The 20,447-nt window shown below is 42.1% G+C and overlaps 1 protein-coding gene across 1 annotated transcript; it reads left to right on the top strand.

The window, feature by feature from the left end:
- Positions 1 to 11,260: 11,260 nt before the first annotated feature.
- On the top strand, positions 11,261 to 18,134 carry LOC133891132 (vacuolar protein sorting-associated protein 24 homolog 1-like). The gene is made up of 6 exons (XM_062331853.1): positions 11,261 to 11,548; positions 11,904 to 11,980; positions 15,219 to 15,321; positions 17,048 to 17,169; positions 17,329 to 17,520; positions 17,766 to 18,134. Exons 1-6 carry the CDS (start codon positions 11,437 to 11,439, stop codon positions 17,847 to 17,849), a joined length of 690 nt encoding a protein of 229 aa, XP_062187837.1. The 5' UTR covers positions 11,261 to 11,436; the 3' UTR covers positions 17,850 to 18,134.
- Positions 18,135 to 20,447: the final 2,313 nt, after the last annotated feature.

Below are 20,447 nucleotides of genomic sequence, written 5' to 3' on the forward strand. Positions count from 1 at the left end.
TCTCTTCTCACCGGATGGTCTGGTTCTCCTTTCCATCCCATCAACGGATCATCCGTGCTTTGTCTGTCACCTAAGCTTTTCCCTTTAAAGCTTCGGTGCATCTCTCCGGTGATCAACTCAGCTCCAGCGGACAGTCCGATGTGTGAAAATAGTCTCTTTGCTCAGAAAAGGTCCAATGTTTGCAACGGTTTAGGACCGGACCCGGTGCTCAGTCAGTGGCAAGAAAAGTCCGAAGGTTTACATATCAGTCCGGTGACCCTCTCCGGTGTTTAGTGCAACATCACAAGAGTATGCAGAGTTCAATATTGAAAATTCCCTGAGAATTGGTCCAGTGGTAGTGTCCAGTGTTCAGTTTGTACCCACTGGAGCATCCGGTGTGTGAAAGAGGTCTCGCCTCAGTTTGACATGCTCTCTGGAAATATTAGACCGGTGCTTCAGTATTAGCATCACCGGACCATCCGGTGTTCAAACTTTCACGGGACCCACCTGTCATATAAGGCTTCATCCTCGGTTGGCTCCTCTCAGCCATTCGAGCTTTTTGCTGTGCCGCGCCGTCGCCTGTTCTCACCTAGTCGTCGTCATCGTTGTGCTCTCGCACCGTCGTGACCTTCTACGTCACCATCCTGTCATCTGCATCGCCCTAGCGCCGTCCGTCGCCGCCCCTGCTCCACCGCCGGTGTCTCTAGCTCTTCTTCGGCTGCCGTGCTTCCCTCTCTGTTGTCTCCTTCCTCTGTTAGATCTCAGTGAGCACAATTTCAGCCAAATTGTTCCATATTGAAAACCCTAGATTGAATTCAAGGGAAATTTGATCAAATTTCGATGAATTCAATGCAAATTTGCGTCAATATGTTGTAATTTCGAGCAATTGTCATGATTAGAAAGCGTGGTCATCTGAATTCATATAATATTCATGCTCCAGGGTTCAGTTCAGGTCAAAATCATGTCTTTTCCTTATACCCGATGCAATCGCTCATCATGTTATCATCTTTGTATCTGTCAGATGGGTCGTGAGCACACTGATAAGGGCAAGGGCAAGGCCGTTGAGCAGCCGAAGAAGAAGTCGAAGGCTCAGAAGGAGTGGGATAGAGCCTTGGTAGCAGTTGAGGCAGCAAACACTCAGCGAGGTTTCGTGATCCGTGATGACTCCCCTACTCCGCATCGGTCCAACCGCACCCGCCCTGCCAGGAGGTTGGGCTCGACGCCTTCCGACCAGTCAGGCAGCTGAAAGAGGGCTTGAGCCAGTTTAGGAGGAGCAGCAGCCAGAGTAGCAACAGACAGAGCAGCTATAGGAAGAGGCAGAGCTCAGGCTCATCGATGTGACTTCTTACAAGTCATCAAGGATTAAGAAGCTGTATTTTGTGTCAGCTGATGAGTGGTTTCCTGAGGTCAGGGATGAGGGGGTTGATCCCCAATTCTGGATAGTCCTGTAGGAGATATGCTTCTACTCCTATCTTAGGAAGAAGGTCAGTTTGAGCCAGCACAAGACGCTCAACTAGCACTATATGCAGTCAGCTGCAGGGGGAGTGGACGTGAGGCAGCACTTTGACGCCTTCCCTAGACTTTCAGCACTGCTCACTGACATGGACAGATATGTAGAGGACTGGGTCAGAGTGTTTTATCCCATAGTATGGATTGAACCAGAGAAGAACTTTATTCAGTTCATGTTCTAGGGTGACCCTTTTAGATTATACAGGAACAGTCTTCTTGAGGCTCTGGGGGTTCAGGCAAGTTCCAGGTATCTGCACGAGGTCATTCATCCGAACGTCGAACCCCCTCGCTGTCCTCTAGTTGGTGGCATCTTTCTGACTGACGAGGAGATCAGGCTATTTTTCAGACAGCCCTTCGCTCTAGGTTCGCTGCAACTACCAGATATGCTGACACTTGTAGCAAAGGCCATCCACTTAGCCTTGAGACACAATTTGCTGCCGAGGATCGGTTACATAGAGGCCATCACTAGCTTGTAGCAGTGGTTGATTCTGTCCATCCTCACTCATCACCATTTTGACATCGCGGATCTGATCTTGTGTGAGATTGAGGATGCCATAGCAGAGGGGATGTCCTTGGCTAAACAGCAGCCGTACGCACACTTCATATCTCATTTGCTTGCTCACACCATTAGGTATCCCGAGTTCCTCGAGGCCTATGAGGATTCCCCCACTCGCTTCAAGGAGTATGCTCCTACTCTCACAGACAACTGCCATGGTCAGCGAGCCATGGTTCACGCTCAGGAGCTGATCCCAGTCGATGAGCGCGAGAGAGCAGCAGCAGAGGACCAGGCCCTAGCAGAGGCTGAGGCTGAGCTACCTCAGTTTATCTTTGACGTGGACAATGACTCAGACTCAAACGATATTGAGTACATTCCTCCGGTTGCTAGGTCACACGATATCGAAGCGGGAGGTTCTTCTCAGGCATCCCCTCAGACATCTGTTCTTACTTCTTCAGCGCCTAAGACAGCTCCTTCAGTGATCCGTGCTGCGCAGCCTTCAGAGCTTGCACTGATTCTTCAGCATATGCAGCAACGGGTAGTTCAGCAGCAGTAGATCCAGCAGCTAGCAGCACAGGCTGAGATGCAGACGAAGCTCCAAGCCGACATGATTCGCCAGTAGGAGCAGCAGATGGTGTTCTTGCAGTCTCTTCAGCAGCTGCAGCACTCCATGTTCTCAACGCTTCAATCGGACAGACAGAACAATGCTCGCATGTTCTCATTCTTGTTCTAACACATCGGCCTTCAGTTGCCAGCTGCACTTCCAGCACCTTCTCCAGCTGCGAGTCCCCTCCCAGGTAGTGCCAGCGGTCTATTGACTATTTTGAGGTCATATTTTCCCTTGTTAGCTCTCTTCACCACCGAAGTAACTTCTCTGATACCTGCTAGGACGTCTTCGAGGCCAATGCTTACTTCACTGACATCACCTCTACTTACTGAACCTCTCTGTTTCGAGGACTCACCGTAGCCGACAGTCCCTACTCAGGATCCTCCTATTGTGCCTCTAGCTATCTTGCAGCCTCTGCTTGATGAGGTCAATCCTACCCTTCAGGAGGTGCTTAGTAAGGTTGATCAAGAGATGGCCGCCTAGGGTGCCGACACCTCCAGCTCCGACCCTCATCCAGGAACAATGCAGAGTCAACCTGCAGCAGGAGCGTCCTCTCTAGCCGACGACGCTGACGTTGAGATTATCTCGTCTGCATCCAACTCCGATACTGATGCCTCTCAGTTCGTGGTGTAGCCTTCCTCAGCAGCATCGGCTCCCTCGTCTCCTCCAGCTCTAGATGTGTAGATGTGTTCTCTTTTTGATGCTTAGATGCCAAAGGGGGAGAGATTTGAGTGTTAGGGGGAGTTTTGGAGAGAGAGAGAGTTAGATTTGAGTTCTAGTGAGCTTGCTAGCTTCAAGGGGAGTCTAGTTTAGCTTTTGATTAGCTAGGTTCGGCTTGTTGGATCTTATGGATTTTGATGTAATGACAGGTCATTTGGTTCTTAATCGATGTGTTTAGCTTCTCATCACATTGTGTTTATTTTCATGCGTGCTTAATTCTATTTATTCTAGCATGATATGTTGTTCTAGTGTTAGGCTTTCTCTTGCTTTATTGTTATATGTTGTTAATTGCCTAGTATGATAGAGTGTACTTCAATTCATATATATATATATAGACACACACACACACACACACACCTTCTCATATGTGCTGTCATCAATCATCAAAAAGGGAGAGATTGTAGCATCTAGGCCCTTAATTAAGTGGTAAATGTTTCGGTGATTAATAACAACTATATTATTGTGACTAACAATTTGTTTTGAAGGGAATAAAAAATCTTAGTTCACAATGATATGTGGATATTCTTGGTCTCTAAGGCTATTAAATGGTCGATCAAAGGATATATGCATCAAGAATGAGGATCTTCTAGTTCTAAGTGTCAGAAAGGAGATGAAAGACACTTAGAGTAGTATATGTTCTATTTTCTTAGTCTTTTGACCGTACTATAAATAGGAACTAAGAGTGGTAGGTTGACCTAGTGGAGTCTAGACTTGATTTGATGCACACTTATGAAACTCTAGCACTAGGTAGCTCATAGAAGCCCATGGTTGAGATGTGGAGAAGGTAGAGCTCAAGATAAGGTTGAATTGGATAAGCTCAAAGTATTTTTAGTGCACCGGATGATCCGGTCCTGCCAGAAGTGATCTCACTGGAGCTTTCTTTGCACAAGTTAGAGAAACATTCTATATGTTCAATATGATCCGGTGTTCAAGTCATGTACCACCGAATGATTATTTTTGGCTGACACGTTCCAAAATTTTAAAAGTGTTTCACCGGATGGTTCGGTGTTAGTGTGATGAATGGTGTTAGTGTGATGAAATCACCGAACTAATTTTAGCAGAACTAAACTTGCTTTGTAAAATGAAATTGAACTCCCCGAATGATCCAATGATGGAAGTGTGGGATCACCGGACTAATTTTTACAGAGGTAAAATGAAGATGGTATACTCGCTGGATGGTCCAGTGAGTTGATTGGAGACTACACTAGAGTAATATTTCCAGAGAGGGGTGTTTCGGGTGTTTTGAATTGGAACTACTCACCAGATGGTCCAATGAGAGTCATATATGTACACCTGAACATTTTCTCCAGATGAGCATTTGATGGCAGAAGTAGCTCAACCCATCGGATAGTCTGGTGCTAGCTTGATGAGAGTCACCAGACTAATATTTATGGAGAGGGTTGCAACGAGTAGTTTTGGCTGAGTTACACTCACAGGATAATCCGGTGTGGAGTGTGTGTTCACCGGATGGATACACCAGACTATTAACAGTACAACGGCTAATTATAGATGGCAAAGTGGAGGATTGAAGTTTGAACTAACTGGATATTTCGGTGTGAGTAAAGAGATACTCACCGGATCATCCGGTGTTAACAGAAAAAGTGGGTGGATAGGCAACGGCTATAATTTAGATCTCTAGACTATAAATACCGCTCCACTTGGTTTCATTTGGCTTGTTAGCGACCCAGAGAAGCTCATACACTGTGAGTGTTATCTAAAAGCAAGAGAGAGCACTTGAGTTGATTTTCAAGTCCCTAATTGAATATTAAGGACTTTATTAGTGCTTGGAGCGTAGCAAGTGTGCATCTAGGTGTAGTCTAGGTTTGATTTTGGTCAAATAAAACTATTGGCTTGTTACTTTTGGTGGTTAACAATACCTAGCCGGTCTTAGTGATTGGAGGTGTTCTCGGTGAGCTCTTGGAGTTCTTATGGGAGCCCTGGGAAAAGATATGTACTTGGTTTAATGCCTACCAATCTGGAGATGGAGAAGTAGCAATCATGAGGGAGCACTTGAGTCTTGGTGACTCAAGAAGGAGCGATATTCTTGGTGGATGCTCCAATGAGGACTAGGGGGAATGCTAACTCCTCGATACCTCGAGAAAAAATCCGTGTTCTCTTGTCTATCTCTTTACTATTCTGTAATTTAATTTGAGTATTTACATTCTTGCAAACTTTCAAATTTCGTATTTTCTTAGTGTCTTTGCTTGCTTGTTTTGTTGTCCTCTCCTAGCTTGTTCGTGTAGTCACATTTTCTTTTTTCTAGGCTAAGTTTGCTATTTGTTCTGCATTTTGGTAGAAGTTTTTAATTACCCAAGATCTTTTCAATTGGTATCAGAGCCTCATGCTCTTGATAGGCTTAAAATCCTAGAGCAATTACTCCGGGGGATGGAAGTAGCACGCCAAAGTTCGAGAGAGAAAACTTCATCTATTGGAAAGTTCGCATGGTGAGCTATCTTGAGGCTATTTCCACTGAAGTTTGGCTAGCCGTCTTCATTTAGTTTGATCAACCTTTTACCGACCAACAAATTTGGTGGAATGCTAAAGCTAAGAATACTATATTTGAGGGAATTAGTGAAGAGGACTTTTCTAAGTTAGGAGCAAGAAATTTGCCAATGAGATTTGGACCGTTCTTGTGAAATTTATGAGGGTTCTAGGAAAATTCGTGATCAAAGATATCATGTGCTTATGAATGCTCTTAATCAATTCAAGATGCTTCATAATGAGTTATGCAATAATATGTATTGTCGCATGAATATGCTTGTGGAAGAAATTAATTCGCTTGAACTCACGCAATTGTCTCAAGGAGATATTATTCGTAAGATCTTGATGGTGTTTCCCAAGCCACAATACAACATTATCATCTCTCTTCTTCATGAAAGAGACATCAATCGAACCCACCAACTCAGCTATCACGTTGTTATGATATAAACTGGATATTTTAACCTTTTAAGCTTTGTCGCTGAAGCTTATAGGTGACAGGTCATAACCGTGACCCATCTGTGACGGGTCACAATTAAGATCTGTTACTTATGTCTATGTTACCAATTTGAATTATAGGTTGCTCCAGAGCTTAACCGCAAAGGGAATAAAAATGGAGCACTCCGTAAAATGAGCATAATCTTTGCATACGGATTCTAATTTTAATATTTTTTGACTGTAGGAACATCTACAGAAAAAGTTACATTCATGTCCCCCTGACACTATCAAGTTCGGCAAATTGTTTTGGCCAAAAACGGCTTGAAAAATTGAGTTCTCGCCCCCCGAAAGTTTCTGCACCATTTTTAGAACATGTGTTTATATCCATAGCCACCACCCCTACATCAAACTTGAGCAGATATGTATAATAATTCCTATTTTAGTGTTGTTGAGGTAAGAAAAAAATAAGAGAAAAAATAAAAAATATAGCATCAGGATATGTAACTATTTACTATATAGATACATTGTTGAATTTGCAATATTTCCTTTACTACACATTTTATGGTCTGAGTAAATTCAACTAGTTATTATTTTTATTAATAACTAGTTATTATTTTTAATTAATAGTAGCTATATTTATAATTGATAAATTATGAAGGATAAATTATTTTTCTCACAACTACATAAAAATTTGATGAGTTGATGAGCGAATACATCTAATATTTCATCATACTGATTAACTAATATATCTAATGATATAAGAATTAAAATTCCTTCCTCTACTCTGCTGCATCAAACTGGTCATTAGTGACGGGTCAAAATTTAACCCGTCACTAATAACTCTCTATGATGACCCGTCACTGATGAGTTAGTCATTGGTGATGGATGGATCACAACTTGACTCATCACTTATGACTAGACTAGTATGACTCGTCACTGATGATGAGTCATAAGTGATGAGTCACAACTTGACCCGTCACTTATGTCTGGCCTAGGATGATCTATCACTGATAACGAGCCGTCAGTGATAGATCACTACTACAACTGCGACTCATCACTTTTAACATAAGTGACAGATCATATTACGACCTATCACTCATTTTATGCCTTCTTTGCTTATTTTTCATGTAGTATCTTCCAAAATTTTATTCTAAGAGTGATTGGCGTTCACTGATCTAATGCTTGAGTCCTCTAAATCTAGAGGGAAAGAGAGCAAGGAGGCATAAATGAGTTCCAAGTAGATCTTTGTATTGGTGTTGCATATGTTGAAGTGAGTCACGTTACTTGTTTGTTTTAATAGGCGTTTCTATTTTTTGCAGCAGATATATTATTATTTAGGCATTTTATGTTCGTTTTTATCACAATCTAAATATACTATGCTTCTAGAATTTTTTAAGACAGATTTGTTAGATGCATCCTCGTATCATAGTAAGAGAAAAAGATCTCCAGCTTCTTTGACCAATATTTTATGAACAATGCTATTTATCTGTCGATAGAGAAAGGTGAAAAAATCTGTCGAATTTCTTACCGTAGGATCTGCACCAAGATTTGTGTGGCCATCTTCTCTGGTGAGCTCCTTCGGCGACGTCTTCTTCTCCAGCGATGGTGAGGTTATTGTTAGGGTTTCGGGTTCGGGTTTGGGATTTTAGGGGTTGCCAGCTTAGAGGGAGGCTCATGGAGGCTGTTGGCCCGACGGTGGTGGTGGATGGTGGGTGGGATAGTGAGGCGGTAGGGGTGCCGCCCACTGCGGTGGTGGGAGACGGCCGGTTAGCCTGTGGTGGTGGCAGGGGCACCGTGATTGAAGAGGTTAGCACTGGCGGCAGTCGTGGACGGCGACGGTGGGGGAGCACGGAGAAGAAGAGTATGGCACGGGGCCCGTCAGGATGGAGGACAACATGAGGAGAAGGGGTAGCAACGGAGAAGGGAGGGGTGGTGGAGGTAGGCGGGCCACGTCGGCACTGGGGATGGGGATGGTGCTAGCAAGGTGACGGAGTGGTGGCGCTTGGGGTGGGGCGGAGTGGATAAAGTCAAGCGCTCTATACGAATAGTTAAAGAGATAAGGGGAATTAAATCGTTGAAATTAAACATATTTTATTTCTTAAAATTTATTGACAGATAACTAGACACTCTTATATTTTATTTCTACTTTGTGACGAAACTCGAGTTCGTCTTTTGGAAATATTTATATCTGAGTGCTAATGGTTTTCTTGCCATGAGGAGTTTTTTTTCTACTGGAATTACAAGATGAAAGAAATGAGAAGCAAAGCCATTGCCGGTAGGGGCACGTGTAGGAAAAACTCTAAAATCGAGACACGGTTTAGGGGTGTGTTTGGTTTACGGTCGCTACGTGCCCTGCCAAAATTTGGCGCAGCCCACGTTCTTCGGCTGCCATTTGGTTCACCGCCCCATTTTGGCTAGGAAAAAAAAATTAGCCACGCTTGTACACAGTTAACGTGCAGTGCAAGTGAAATCGGGGCCAGCGTTTCGCTCACTCCGTGAAAATACATCTAGTTCTTATATGTGATTTTAGTAATTAATAATAATATTTATAAATTAACAATATTATTGAGTTTCTTAGTAAGTTGTTTCATAGGCGATATATAGATGAGACATATGTATCAAGATGAATGGGCTCTTAATGATGCTCATTCACTAAGTAACTAAAGATATATCATTGCTAATAAAAAAAAAAGATAATCGTATATAAGATTGACGATAAACGTGAATGCTAAGTTATTTATGGAGATTAAGTAACTAAAAATATATCATTACCAATAAAATTTTATGGACTAAACAGTGTGCTTTATTCTTAAGAGTAAGTTAGAGTTAGAATACATAAAGAGATATAAATTGAATTAAAATCTAATATGCCATGAGTGAAAAATAAGATTAAACTATATATGTAATAAAGTGAATTTATGGAAGATAACGAATACAAGATGGTTTTCTATAGTAAGATTGTCAATAGCAAGTAAGATTTGACTACGATGGACCATTCGATGGTGAAGGATAAGTAAATAGTTTGAAACCAAAGGACCAAGATGGTGGTAAAGAGCGAGTGGAAGGTTTGTGCCAATACCGTGCGATGCTATGGGAAGTTATGGGTGATTTGCATTAATCACTTGAAGAATCAAGAAGAGATAGAATAATACGATATAGAAGTTTGCAAACCTCAAGGTTTGAAAGAAAGAAGTGATATTTGAAGGTATTTAAAGACTCAAATTGATTCAAACGAGTTTTACATTTGAATTTGAGCATAGATATATCGCACTATTAAGAGAGATGCGTGTAAATAGACTTGAAGATGTCTCAGTGCTCAAAGTACCCTTCTTAACCTAAGTTGAGAGATAATCACCCACCAACACCAAAAAGTTCTAAGTATTGTCTATACCCGGATGTTCCGAACTGACCTGGATACTCCGAGTTGCCGGTGTATCTGAGTTTAGCTCCGACAGGAGTGCTCGGTTTTGGTTTTTAAGGCAACCCAGATGCTCTGGGTTACCAGAGTCTCCAGACTTTGCTCTGAGCTGGGATGCTCGATTAAGGTCTAAATTTTTTACCTCTGGAGTATCCAGGTTAAGCTAGAAAAGCCTGTAACAGCTAGTTTTTGAGAAAAGGATATAAATACCCCCTCATCCCCACTCTTATTTGCTGCTACTTGGGCACAAAAGAAAAATATTCTAGAGCTAAAATAACTTCTCATCACTCCATTTTAGTGTGAGATTTGAGAAGAAAAGTGAGTTTGTTGAGAGATTGAAAGATTGAGTGTAAGTGAGCTAAATCCCATCTTGAGCATTCGAGTTTATCGGTAAGAAGTTCGTGAAGCGTTTTTTACTCTTAGGGATTCAATCCCCTTGGCGACTAGGTGTCGCCGGCGAGCACTCAAGGTTATGGTGTGCTACGGAAAGTTTGTGAAGGCTTCAATTTTACATTTGAAAGGGAAGAAATCAAGAGTGAAAATCTAAATTCAAGTGTAAGCAAACTTGAAGAGAAAAATGGTTGAGAGATTTTTGGCTCAAGTGTGATTGAACCTCTCAACAGAGACGTAGAAACCTCTAGAGGAGGTGTCTAAACTTCGGTAAATAAATTTTGTGTCTCCTCTCTTGTATTCTTGTTATTGAGTTCTTACTCAATATTTATGTATATTATTCGATCTACTTGCTCGTGTGAAATTGGTTATAGGTTCTCCATGAATTTACTTGGAATCATCATTTAGAATACATGACTTTACTTGATTTGAGCTAGAACTCCCTATGTGTCCTTTAATTTCAGTTTCGAGTTCATTCTCTGTTAAGCCCGGATGTTTCGAATTCCGGAAGATCCAGATTCTGTATAATCAGATTTGAACTCAGAGGTTCCGGATTGAACCCGAAACCTCCGGTGAACAATATTTTCAACTAGAATTTTCTTTCATATTTTTTTTGCTAGTTTTAAATAATCTTTGTCACTCTAGTATTGTAACTTTTATACTTATTAAGGTAATTGTGCACTAGTTGAGTCTAGCATATTTATGATTTTTACTTCTGAAAAATTTACTTTCGCTACAAGTTTAGACTAATTGTAAAAGAGAATAATTTTTTGTAAAAATAACTATTCACCATCCTTAAAAAGATCGATATCCTTTCACCATGGAATTGGCCAGACTGCACAGGCAGCTGAGGATGATATGTCAACGTGGGAATAACTGCATTAAATGAGTTTTATTTGGAATTAGCAAGTTTAAAATCGTATTATTTGCTAAACCGTGTATTCAATCTGTAATCCGTTTGCACCGTTATGTTACTTACAATTAATATAAATCAAGATCTATATTGAATATATTTTAATTTAAAAAATTAGTTACATATATATCATACTTACAGCTTTTAAAATTTTTAGTATAATTACAATCCAAACGACCTCTTATAGCCTAATTTTGCCACTGCCCTAGCTTTAGCTTTCACAAACCAAACAACTTTTTTACTCAATTTTGATACTGTACAATTTTAATCGTAGCCAAAATTTAACTTAACCTATTAAGGACAGAAACCAAACAGCCCCTATCCTGCGCTGTTTATTACAGTTTACTCGCTCTCCGACCGCAGCGACGCGCCTCTCGCTCCTCGCTTTCTCTCCCCCCTCCCCTCTCCGGCAAGGGAATCAGCCTGCGTAAAGCCTCCGCGCCGGATCGAGAGGGGCCGTCGGTCCTTTCCCCGCGCTGGTGGCGCCGATGGAGAAGGTGAAGAGCCTGCTGAAGCCGCGGCCGACGCCGCAGCAGCAGCTGCGCGAGTGGCAGCGCCGCCTCCGCAACGAGTGCCGCGTCCTCGACCGCCAGATCCGAGGTCACTCCCCGCACCCGCCCACCTCTCCGCCTTCTCGTCCCTCCACTTCCCTTTCCCCCGTTCGGACCCCGAGGGGATTCGCTATCAGGCCTTCTCGTTCTGTTAGCCTGGGCGGGGTAGTAATTGATTGAGGTGGCCAGGGCTTTCTTGGATTGATGGTTGGATGTCCCTTGGATTTGCATCAGAAACCAGCAAGATTGTGACTTAATTAGCCTCGCGTTTTTTGCGATCGTTGGGGTTGGGCGCCAAACCCTTAGCCCTTATCCGTAGCATTGTTGCGGTTCTTGCGATCGTTTTGGGTAATATGCTTTTGGGTATCATTTGTTCTTACCCCCCTTTGTCTTTGCTTTCGCAGATGTGCAGAGGGAGGAGAAGAATGTGGAGAAAACCATCAGGGAGGCTGCTAAGCGCAATGACATGGGATCTGCAAAGGTGTGACTAGTTTAATCTTGTTGTTTTGTGTAACGTACTAACGTTCCTGTCTGCTTGCTGGCTTGTAGTTTGATCTTTGGTCTTCTGAGAGTAGCACAGATTTTCTGTGCGAATGTAGGAGCAATACAAACACAAACCAAATTAATATCCTGCCACTGAACCTACCGTGTTTTTAGGAATCAATATTCAACTCCTTCTGTTCTGTGGGTTGAGTGCTTTAGACCTTAGCGTAGGAAGATTCAACCTGGTAGGAGGGAACACTTTCACTGAAAGAAAAAAGGGAAAAATGCAAACCCCCTAAAAGTCACTTGGATTTTGATTTCCTCCAAAAGTTGTTTTGTTGCAAAAAAAGCCCCCAAAAAGTTTGACATTGTTGCAAACCCCCCCCCCCCCCCAAAAAAATTCAAAAAAATAAAAAAATCACAAAAAATTCTAAAAAAAACTAGAGACAATTCTAAGACCTTCTGTGAAATTTGTTTTAAAAAATAATGTCCTTTGCATCATATTTCATGGAGAGGAAGTTTGGAAAAAAAAAGAAAAATGTGCAGCTCATTTATTAACTCATGTTATTTTAACTTTGTCATATCTACCATTATTTTTTGTACACAAATAATTATTTAAGTAAACTAATAAAACTGGTTTCACTAATTTTGGGGGTGTTATGGATTAGTTATGAATTAATTTAGCTGCAACACATTTACTCAATCCTGCACGTTACAATAACTATTTTAAGATTTCATGTATTTTTACAAGATAGAGGATCATGTAAGAAGACTAAAAAAATTAGTTTCATGATTTTTGGATTAGTAAATAATTAACTATGCATTTAACTCGAATTAATAAATGAGCTGCACGTTTTTCTTTTTTTTTCAAATTTACTCTCCATGAAATATGATGCAAAGGATATTATTTTTGAAAACAAATTTCACAAAAGGTCTTAGAATTATCTCTAGTTTTTTTAAGAATTTTTTGTAAAGCTTCAGACCTGACAGCAAAAGCCCCAAAAGAAAAAGGAACATACTTGAATCTGGGTTCGGTCCAAATTAAACAAGCTTAGAATGTTTGAAATCATCATTGTTTGTTACTTGCTTTAGTGTGTTGTGTGATTATCACTCGTCTCAAATGGAGTATGCTACATGTAATCCGAATCCAGTCATGGAAATAATGGAAAACATCAATGTATGATTGATCCTTCATTAATCCTTCATTAAGATGGGTTCATCATCAGAAAGAAATGTAAACTACTGTACGAATAATTACTAATGTTAGATCACAAGTTTTGTTTATTTTCCTGCCCTAAATAGTGTCCTCTCGTTACCACATAGAAAGGTAATTGGTGGTAGTAGGTTATTGTCATCCTAGTTCTCAAGAACATCTTCAATAATCTGGGAGCTGGGGCGTTGCAACAGCGGAGAACGAAGAAATCACACTCACTGACTCATGCCATTTGGAAACATGTCCCTGAGTACTGAGAGGTTGTAAGTAGTTAGGGGTTGATGGAAAAAAGGGCAGGTTACTTGTCCACCAAACCATCATGGTGGTGTTGGTTGGTAGGGATGAAAACAATCGGAAAAAGTCCTAAACAACTTTCACTTTCATATTTTTTCTTGAAATTAGAATAAAAAATGATAATGCTGGAAACAGATGCGAAGTCGGAACTAATGGACATACTAAAAACAGAGCTATTGGAGCGGAAATGTTGTTGGCATTGGTCAGAACGGATAATTCTGATGGAAATACTGACACAACCATGACTTCAAATGTTTGACTTGTCATAAGGATATATAACTATATAAGGTCATAGATTCATAGAGTTGCACATGCATGTATGACGACCTATACAGGAAAGGTATAGGAATGAGGTGGTATAACAAATGATTGGAAAAGCGCATGAAAAAAATATAGGAAGATGCGATTGGAATGTAGTAACTCAAAAGACACGAATAGAAAGCATGAAAATGATAAGTCACTGATACAAAATGAATCTTAGTTCAAAATGAACCTCAATTCACTTACTAATGGGCCCAATAAATGATAGGTCCCACCTACCAGTCCTTTGTTCCTATAAATACAACACAAAAGCATCTTTCATCTTCCTCATCCTTATCATGTTGCTTCCATTGCTCTTCAGCCTCTTGTCTCTGCTCAACTTCTCTCTCTCATCCGCAACTTAAGCAGATGGAGCCCAAGGGTAGGCCATGAACGAGAAGGGGCGTGTGGCCGCAGGTTGTCGGGACACAACACGTGCCTCCTTCGGCCACTCTTGGCTTCTAATCGAGCGGTGACGATCTTTTTCTTGGCGGCTGCAACTTCCAATCGAGCAGCATATGTGCCATCGAAACCACAATTGCCTCGGGCTTACGCGAAAGCCACCGCAACGGCGGCGGCGCACGCACCTAGGCTCGAGGGGCACACGGCACGCGCACCTGGGATGCGCAAGCAATGCCGAGATCTGGTGCGACGCGACGCTAACGCAGTCGACAACGATAGCCTGTAGCTTCTGGACGCTGAGCGAAGGTTCCACACTGATGGTGCTCAAGTCGATGCTCTGGTCACCATCAATGAAGATCACCAGCAGCACGACTATCATAGATGGGCTGACCTGACTCCTGAGTGACTGGTGAAAAATCGGAAATTCATCGGAAATGTCCAACAAAAAACGGTACTCCGAAAAAATGGTTAGAAAACAGCCTGAATCGATATCGGATCTACCACTCCAATTTTGAACCGATTTCGGATAATTTTCGAAGAAATTGGAAATGGTCGGGAAAAACTAGAAAACGGCATCAGTCGGTTCAGAAACTGTTCCGTTTTCATCCCTATTGGTTGCTCCTAGGATTGTAGAACTAGAAGAACAAACCATTTTAAATTATCAGAACAGTTGGAAACTATTCCCACCAGCAATGTCGTCATCCCAGTTTTCAGGAATGTCATGGTCATCAGCAGCAACAGCAATGTATTGTAGGGGACATGGCCAAAACCAGAACAATTATCTACTGAAGGGTCACTAGTATATGCAGTTATCTTAAACACCACAACGTTACAGATAACCCATTAGTTCCTGAACACATCTCATTTGCATGTATCCACTCTTCTGCATGTTTTAATCCTTCACATGTCATGTTTCAAGTTTCAACAGACATAATACAATGCCAAATTTTCGTCACTGACCTTATCTGTCAGAATAAGGCTAACAGTTTGATGTACTATTGATGTTATGATTTCTTTTTCATGTCAGGCGCTTGCTAAGGAACTTGTCAGATCAAGACGTGCTGTTAATCGTCTTTATGAAAACAAGGCTCAACTAAATTCAGTATCCATGCACCTTGGAGAAATTGTTGGTATGGCCTTTTTTGTTTTTCTGAGTTTTTTGTTGGTTTAGTGTCTCATATTGTCCATTAAACTCTGTCCTTTAACTTATGGAAGATTGATTCTATTAGCTAATATTCAATGGCACACCCTCTACTTTCTTGTGGACAATTATCAATATCTACCAACTGAAATTTCTTTTGTGCACAACTTGTCTTTTTGGCACTAATACAGAAAGCACTGACATGTTTTTTAAACGAAAAGCACTGCCATGTTTTGTACACTGAAATTTGTATATGCCACTGAAAAGTAATAACCCTTTGTATTTGCCACTAGGTATCTTGTTAGGGTAAACACCTGCCTGGAGGATAGCTGGACGGTGTCGGCTGCTAGAGAAAGGATTGGACTATAGATTGGGAAGACTTAGAACATTGGGGGAGGCATAGGAGAATAGGATTGGAACTAGATTGGTTTCTCATTTCTCTTGCTTGATTGATTCGATTATATGACTTCTATAAATAGGACTCACAATGGAAAGTCCCTGACCGAATCCATCTCTATCTCTAATTGATAACAAATCTAATCTTACCTTTTAAATGACCCCTAACAAATCTTATCTTATCTCATCTATAGATGCTATCTAATCTTTCCAAATAACTAACTAGAAGATAAAGTAGGTGCTGTGCTACAGTAACATGTACTACAGTACCACGCCGGCCCAAAGGTCCTTGCACATGCAAATTTGACCCTCCTTGCAAGCGTCCTCGAGCTGTGGTGGCGACCATGGTTACAGCCCCTGAAATCCCTATGTTGACAAATGACGAATGGTTGTAGCGTCCTCATCCCTTCATGTGAGCTCCAAATCTCCTTGTTTGGAGCAGCAGCAGCCACACCCTGTGGTTGACATCGATGATGATCACTGGTGGCGACGTGGTTGCAGCGCTGGTGGCGCTATTGCCGCCACTTGGGCATAATGTCGAACACATGGCTAGTGGCTCGGTGTCGACAATAGTGTCCACTCTCGACGCAGCTGTAGTAGCGGCGTTGCCTGCGGTGGTGATGGTGGAGTGCGGCGGGGCAGCTGTCGTGTTACCCGAGGCATCCATGGATGCCGAGGTCTCCGCCGGTGAAGAAGCCATTGCATTGGATGACATGCTGATTTGCAGCGCGGCCAACTGACTCGCAATATCTAGCGAACGCTTGTCGATGGCAGTCACCTGCTGTGCTAATTCGTCAAGTTGCTTCTGCATGTCGGCCACCAACTTGGTTAAAGCTTTGATGCTCTGAGAGCTAGCACCCTCATCGGAATCGGAACCTAACAAGGTTGTTGTCGGCGAAGGTGCTGGTGTTGGTTGCATGTGCTGGATGTCCCTAGCAACAGTCATCGTAGATGCAGCGCCGGTGGTGTGCGTCGTGAGCTCAACCTGCGTCGTGTGCTGACTGGAACCAGACAAATGCCTCCACATGTGTTGCCACCATGAACAACTACACCTCAGTGCCATTTGCTAGTGGAACTTACAGATTGAAGCTATGACCTGTAAATAAGCAAAATCACAATTGACAACATAATGGACCATGTTCCGCTCTTGCATTTAAACCTGCATTTTAGAGAATTGAACTTCCTATTTAATTTCACCTTTCATTTTTGGCTTTGACATCATGCAAGACTCCAACCATGACCAGAGAGTAATGCTCTCACTTTATGTCTTCTATTTCCTTGTTTTACAAACAAGTAATTTCCATGGATGCAATTTTCAGCAACTGCAAGAACAGTAGGTCATCTGTCCAAAAGCACTGAAGTGATGAAAATTGTTAATAATCTAATGAAAGCTCCAGAATTGGCTGCCACGATGCAAGAATTTAGCAAAGAAATGACAAAGGTAATCAACTACTTGTAATTTACCAGTGGTTATACAGATCAATAGCGTCCATTTCTTATGCCTTGTTCAAAGAGTTGAACCCTTTAGTCAAATTGATGTAGTTTTAAACATTGAGATGTGTGTTATAACTCAGCTGACATTTTACTATTCTGACTCTAGGCAGGTGTGATGGAAGAGATGGTGAATGATGCAGTTGATTCAGCTTTGGACTCTGAGGACATGGAGGAGGAAATTGAAGAGGAGGTTGACAAGGTTCTTGCTTCAGTAGCAGGGGAGACTGCCTTGCAGCTACCAGATGCTGCTAGGACACCAAGGATACAGCAAGCTTCAACGAGCAGGGTTCCAGAAGAGGTAAATGCTTTGCCCTTCAGTTTGTTTGCATGTTAGTATCACGCATGTGAACATTGAACTGAGCAAAGGAGATAGCTATAGCTTTCAAGAAACTATTGTAGGGAAAGTTGCATACGAGGAATTAAGGTGGCCACTGTTGTATTGTTGAGTGTTGGGCTAACCCTGATGAGTTTGTTTTCATTATGAATTTTATGAATTTGGTTTTGAGAACATTCTTTTCCTTCTTTTCTTTGTACATTTTACAGCAACAAGCTGTTGCGGAGGGTGCTGATGACGATGAGGAAGATCTAGAAGAAATCAGGGCACGGCTCGCTAAAGTGCGGACGTAAACCATGCACCCCTGAGGTGTCTAACTCGGGGAGTCCATGGCTTGCGAGATATAACACCCAAACACCTTCTATGATGAACTGGGTTGATGGCAGTGTAGTTTTTTTCCCTCGAACTGGAAATGTATTGTTGTATAGTAAGAAACTCCGTGAGAGCGATACGGATAGTGGCCTGTCTCTGATTGACATGCGATGTAAGGTTTAGCGCATAAAAAATGAATAATGTATTCTCAACTGTACGGAAATTTCCGCCTGAGTGAGTGGTTTCTGAGCTGACAAGCGTCCATATCCAGCCTTGTGTGTTGGGGAATGTAACTGATTCCAGTCTGGTGTCTTACGGAAGACCATAAGCTTCCTGGCACGGTGAGTTTTGGCTCTGTATCTGCCATGTTGCTGGGTTCGGCTGCCATCTGTGTTCGTAAGGCTCTGACGGCTGTTTCGTTTCTTTGTAACCCTGCAGGGCTGCAAGCAATTTCGTTTGCTTCTTCAGGTGTCTTGGTTGATTGTTTAGCTCTACAGCGGATCGCATATGTTCCTCTACCCTAGAAAGAGAATAGCTGAGATGTGTCTCTCTCTCTTTATCAATACATGTCAATGCTAATAGGTTAAAAAGAAACTTACTGGATTAGCTAGCACGCTCTTAGACCCATGTATCATGGCCATTTATTAAATGGTAAAATCTAAAAACTACACGTGTATGCTTTAGTCTTTTGGCATTTAAATCTATTTTGCTTTGAAAGTATACAAAATTGCTTACGAGTTTGAACCAATTTGCTTTTTTAAAATTTGTTGGTAGCAAAATTGTTTACAAATTGTTCTTATTTTTTTATTAAAAATATGTAGCAACTAGATGTGATGTTGTCTTTGAATAGATCTAATTTGTTCACACAATTTGTTGAATACACGATTTGAATTGTTTAACCTGTTTCTTAAATTGCTCACGGATCTACTCTAATTTACTTATAATTTTTCACAAAATTGTTTACTTTAATCATCCCATTATCCAAGCTCAGTCAGGGCTGTCCAATCCCACTGTCGCAGGCCATGCCCAGTCCAAATCACGGTCACCCAAACTCCAAAAACGGATTCACCACCATTGGATCCACCCATTGCTCCTGTCTGTCGCACCTGTGGGTGACGCTGCTGAAGCACCTCCTTCCGGCACCGCTGGGAGCGACGAGCGCAGGCGCACGCGTGCCTTCCCGAACAGTACACCAGCTCCAGCGCTGGAGGCCCAGTCGAGCCACAGAGCCCAAATGACAGGAGATGGGCCAGTGGATGGAGCCATGAAGCAGCAAGGAGAGATCGCCCAACCGGCTGCGCACGCTCGCTGTCACCAAATCCGATCGTAGCGAGCGCGTAGGAGCCACCATGTCGCCCCTACCGCCGGTGGGGAGCCACCATGTCGCCCCTACCGCCGGTGGGGAGCCACCATGGGAGAGAAGGGGGAGGGGAAGAAAAGTTAGACAAGGGAAAAAAATTATTGCCGGGACCCATCAATAATAAATACTATGAAGGTAACACCTGTCTTAACATGTGCATAATACTGCTACGTAGTATTTGGTGAAAAATACTTGACTTTTGATCACTTCATGGTCTTCAATGTGTACTTTTGACTATTTTTAATTATAATATATTTATAAAATTTAATAAATTTATGAATTATAACAATATTTTTCGAGCCAAATCTACGTCTATGATTTTCATATTTCTAAACCGAATATTTAAAAACTTATTAATAGTCAAATTTGATTTTTTTTTGAATGGATTCTGTCCAAAAACAAAGTACTTGTGATGAAGGTAAGGATGTTAATTTTTCCGGTGGTGGCGGAGATTCACTTGAACAGGACAGGGACGGGGATAGTTTTTCCCCGCGGGGCTCATAGGACAGGGCCCTTAGTTCAAGATCGGGGCATAGCAAGGGATAGATTTTTTCCCACGGAGCTCCATAGGGCCACGAAGTTATGAATATAGGGGTTGTTTAGTTTTTGGCTCCAATAGGCTAAACCAAAATTTGGTCAGAGATAAATCAGAGCAGTGACAAATTTTGGTTGTCAAAATAGTGTTTGGTTTGAGGTCAAGTTAAAATTTGGCTGGCAAAAAAATTTGATGAACATTTGGCCGCTTGAGATTTGTCCAAAAACGCTATAGAAAAATTTTAGTTGTACAAATTTTTTGAAGTATAACAAAATTTTGGCTGTAGACCAAATGGAGACCAAATTTTCAGAACACGACTAAATTTTGGCTTAACTCCCAATGACCTCTAACCAAACAACCCCATAACTTGTGTCCAATCTACGCATATGCAGTCAATAGCCCAGTTTCTAAGCCTGCCCGTTCGCATTCCTGAGCGAGATCTCATAGATCCACACTCCCCACGTCGACTCTGTGCTCCTTGCGTCAGCCAAGCGCTATCTTGCCCGGTACCCCTCCTCTGCCATCCCTCAACTTCAGCAACCCAGCCTCCCTCGCCGCGTTCTGAGCCCTCACCGACCTCGGGCACTATCACCCGCCTGCCACGCCGACCTCGATCGCGCCACCGCCGACCTCGACCTCGGGTGTGAAGACCCGTCCAAACAGTATTCAAATTAATCATCAGGC

Source organism: Phragmites australis, chromosome 14 (assembly GCF_958298935.1).
Source record: "Phragmites australis chromosome 14, lpPhrAust1.1, whole genome shotgun sequence".
Taxonomy (NCBI): Eukaryota; Viridiplantae; Streptophyta; class Magnoliopsida; order Poales; family Poaceae; genus Phragmites; species Phragmites australis.

Bases quoted from the DNA above. Each gene is read 5' to 3' on its own strand.
- LOC133891132 (XM_062331853.1), top strand. From the start codon at position 11,437: ATGGAGAAGGTGAAGAGCCTGCTGAAGCCGCGGCCGACGCCGCAGCAG. The intron at 11,549-11,903 runs GTCACTCCCCGC...TTGCTTTCGCAG, and splicing joins CCTCGACCGCCAGATCCGAG to ATGTGCAGAGGGAGGAGAAG. The intron at 15,322-17,047 runs GTATGGCCTTTT...TGCAATTTTCAG, and splicing joins GCACCTTGGAGAAATTGTTG to CAACTGCAAGAACAGTAGGT.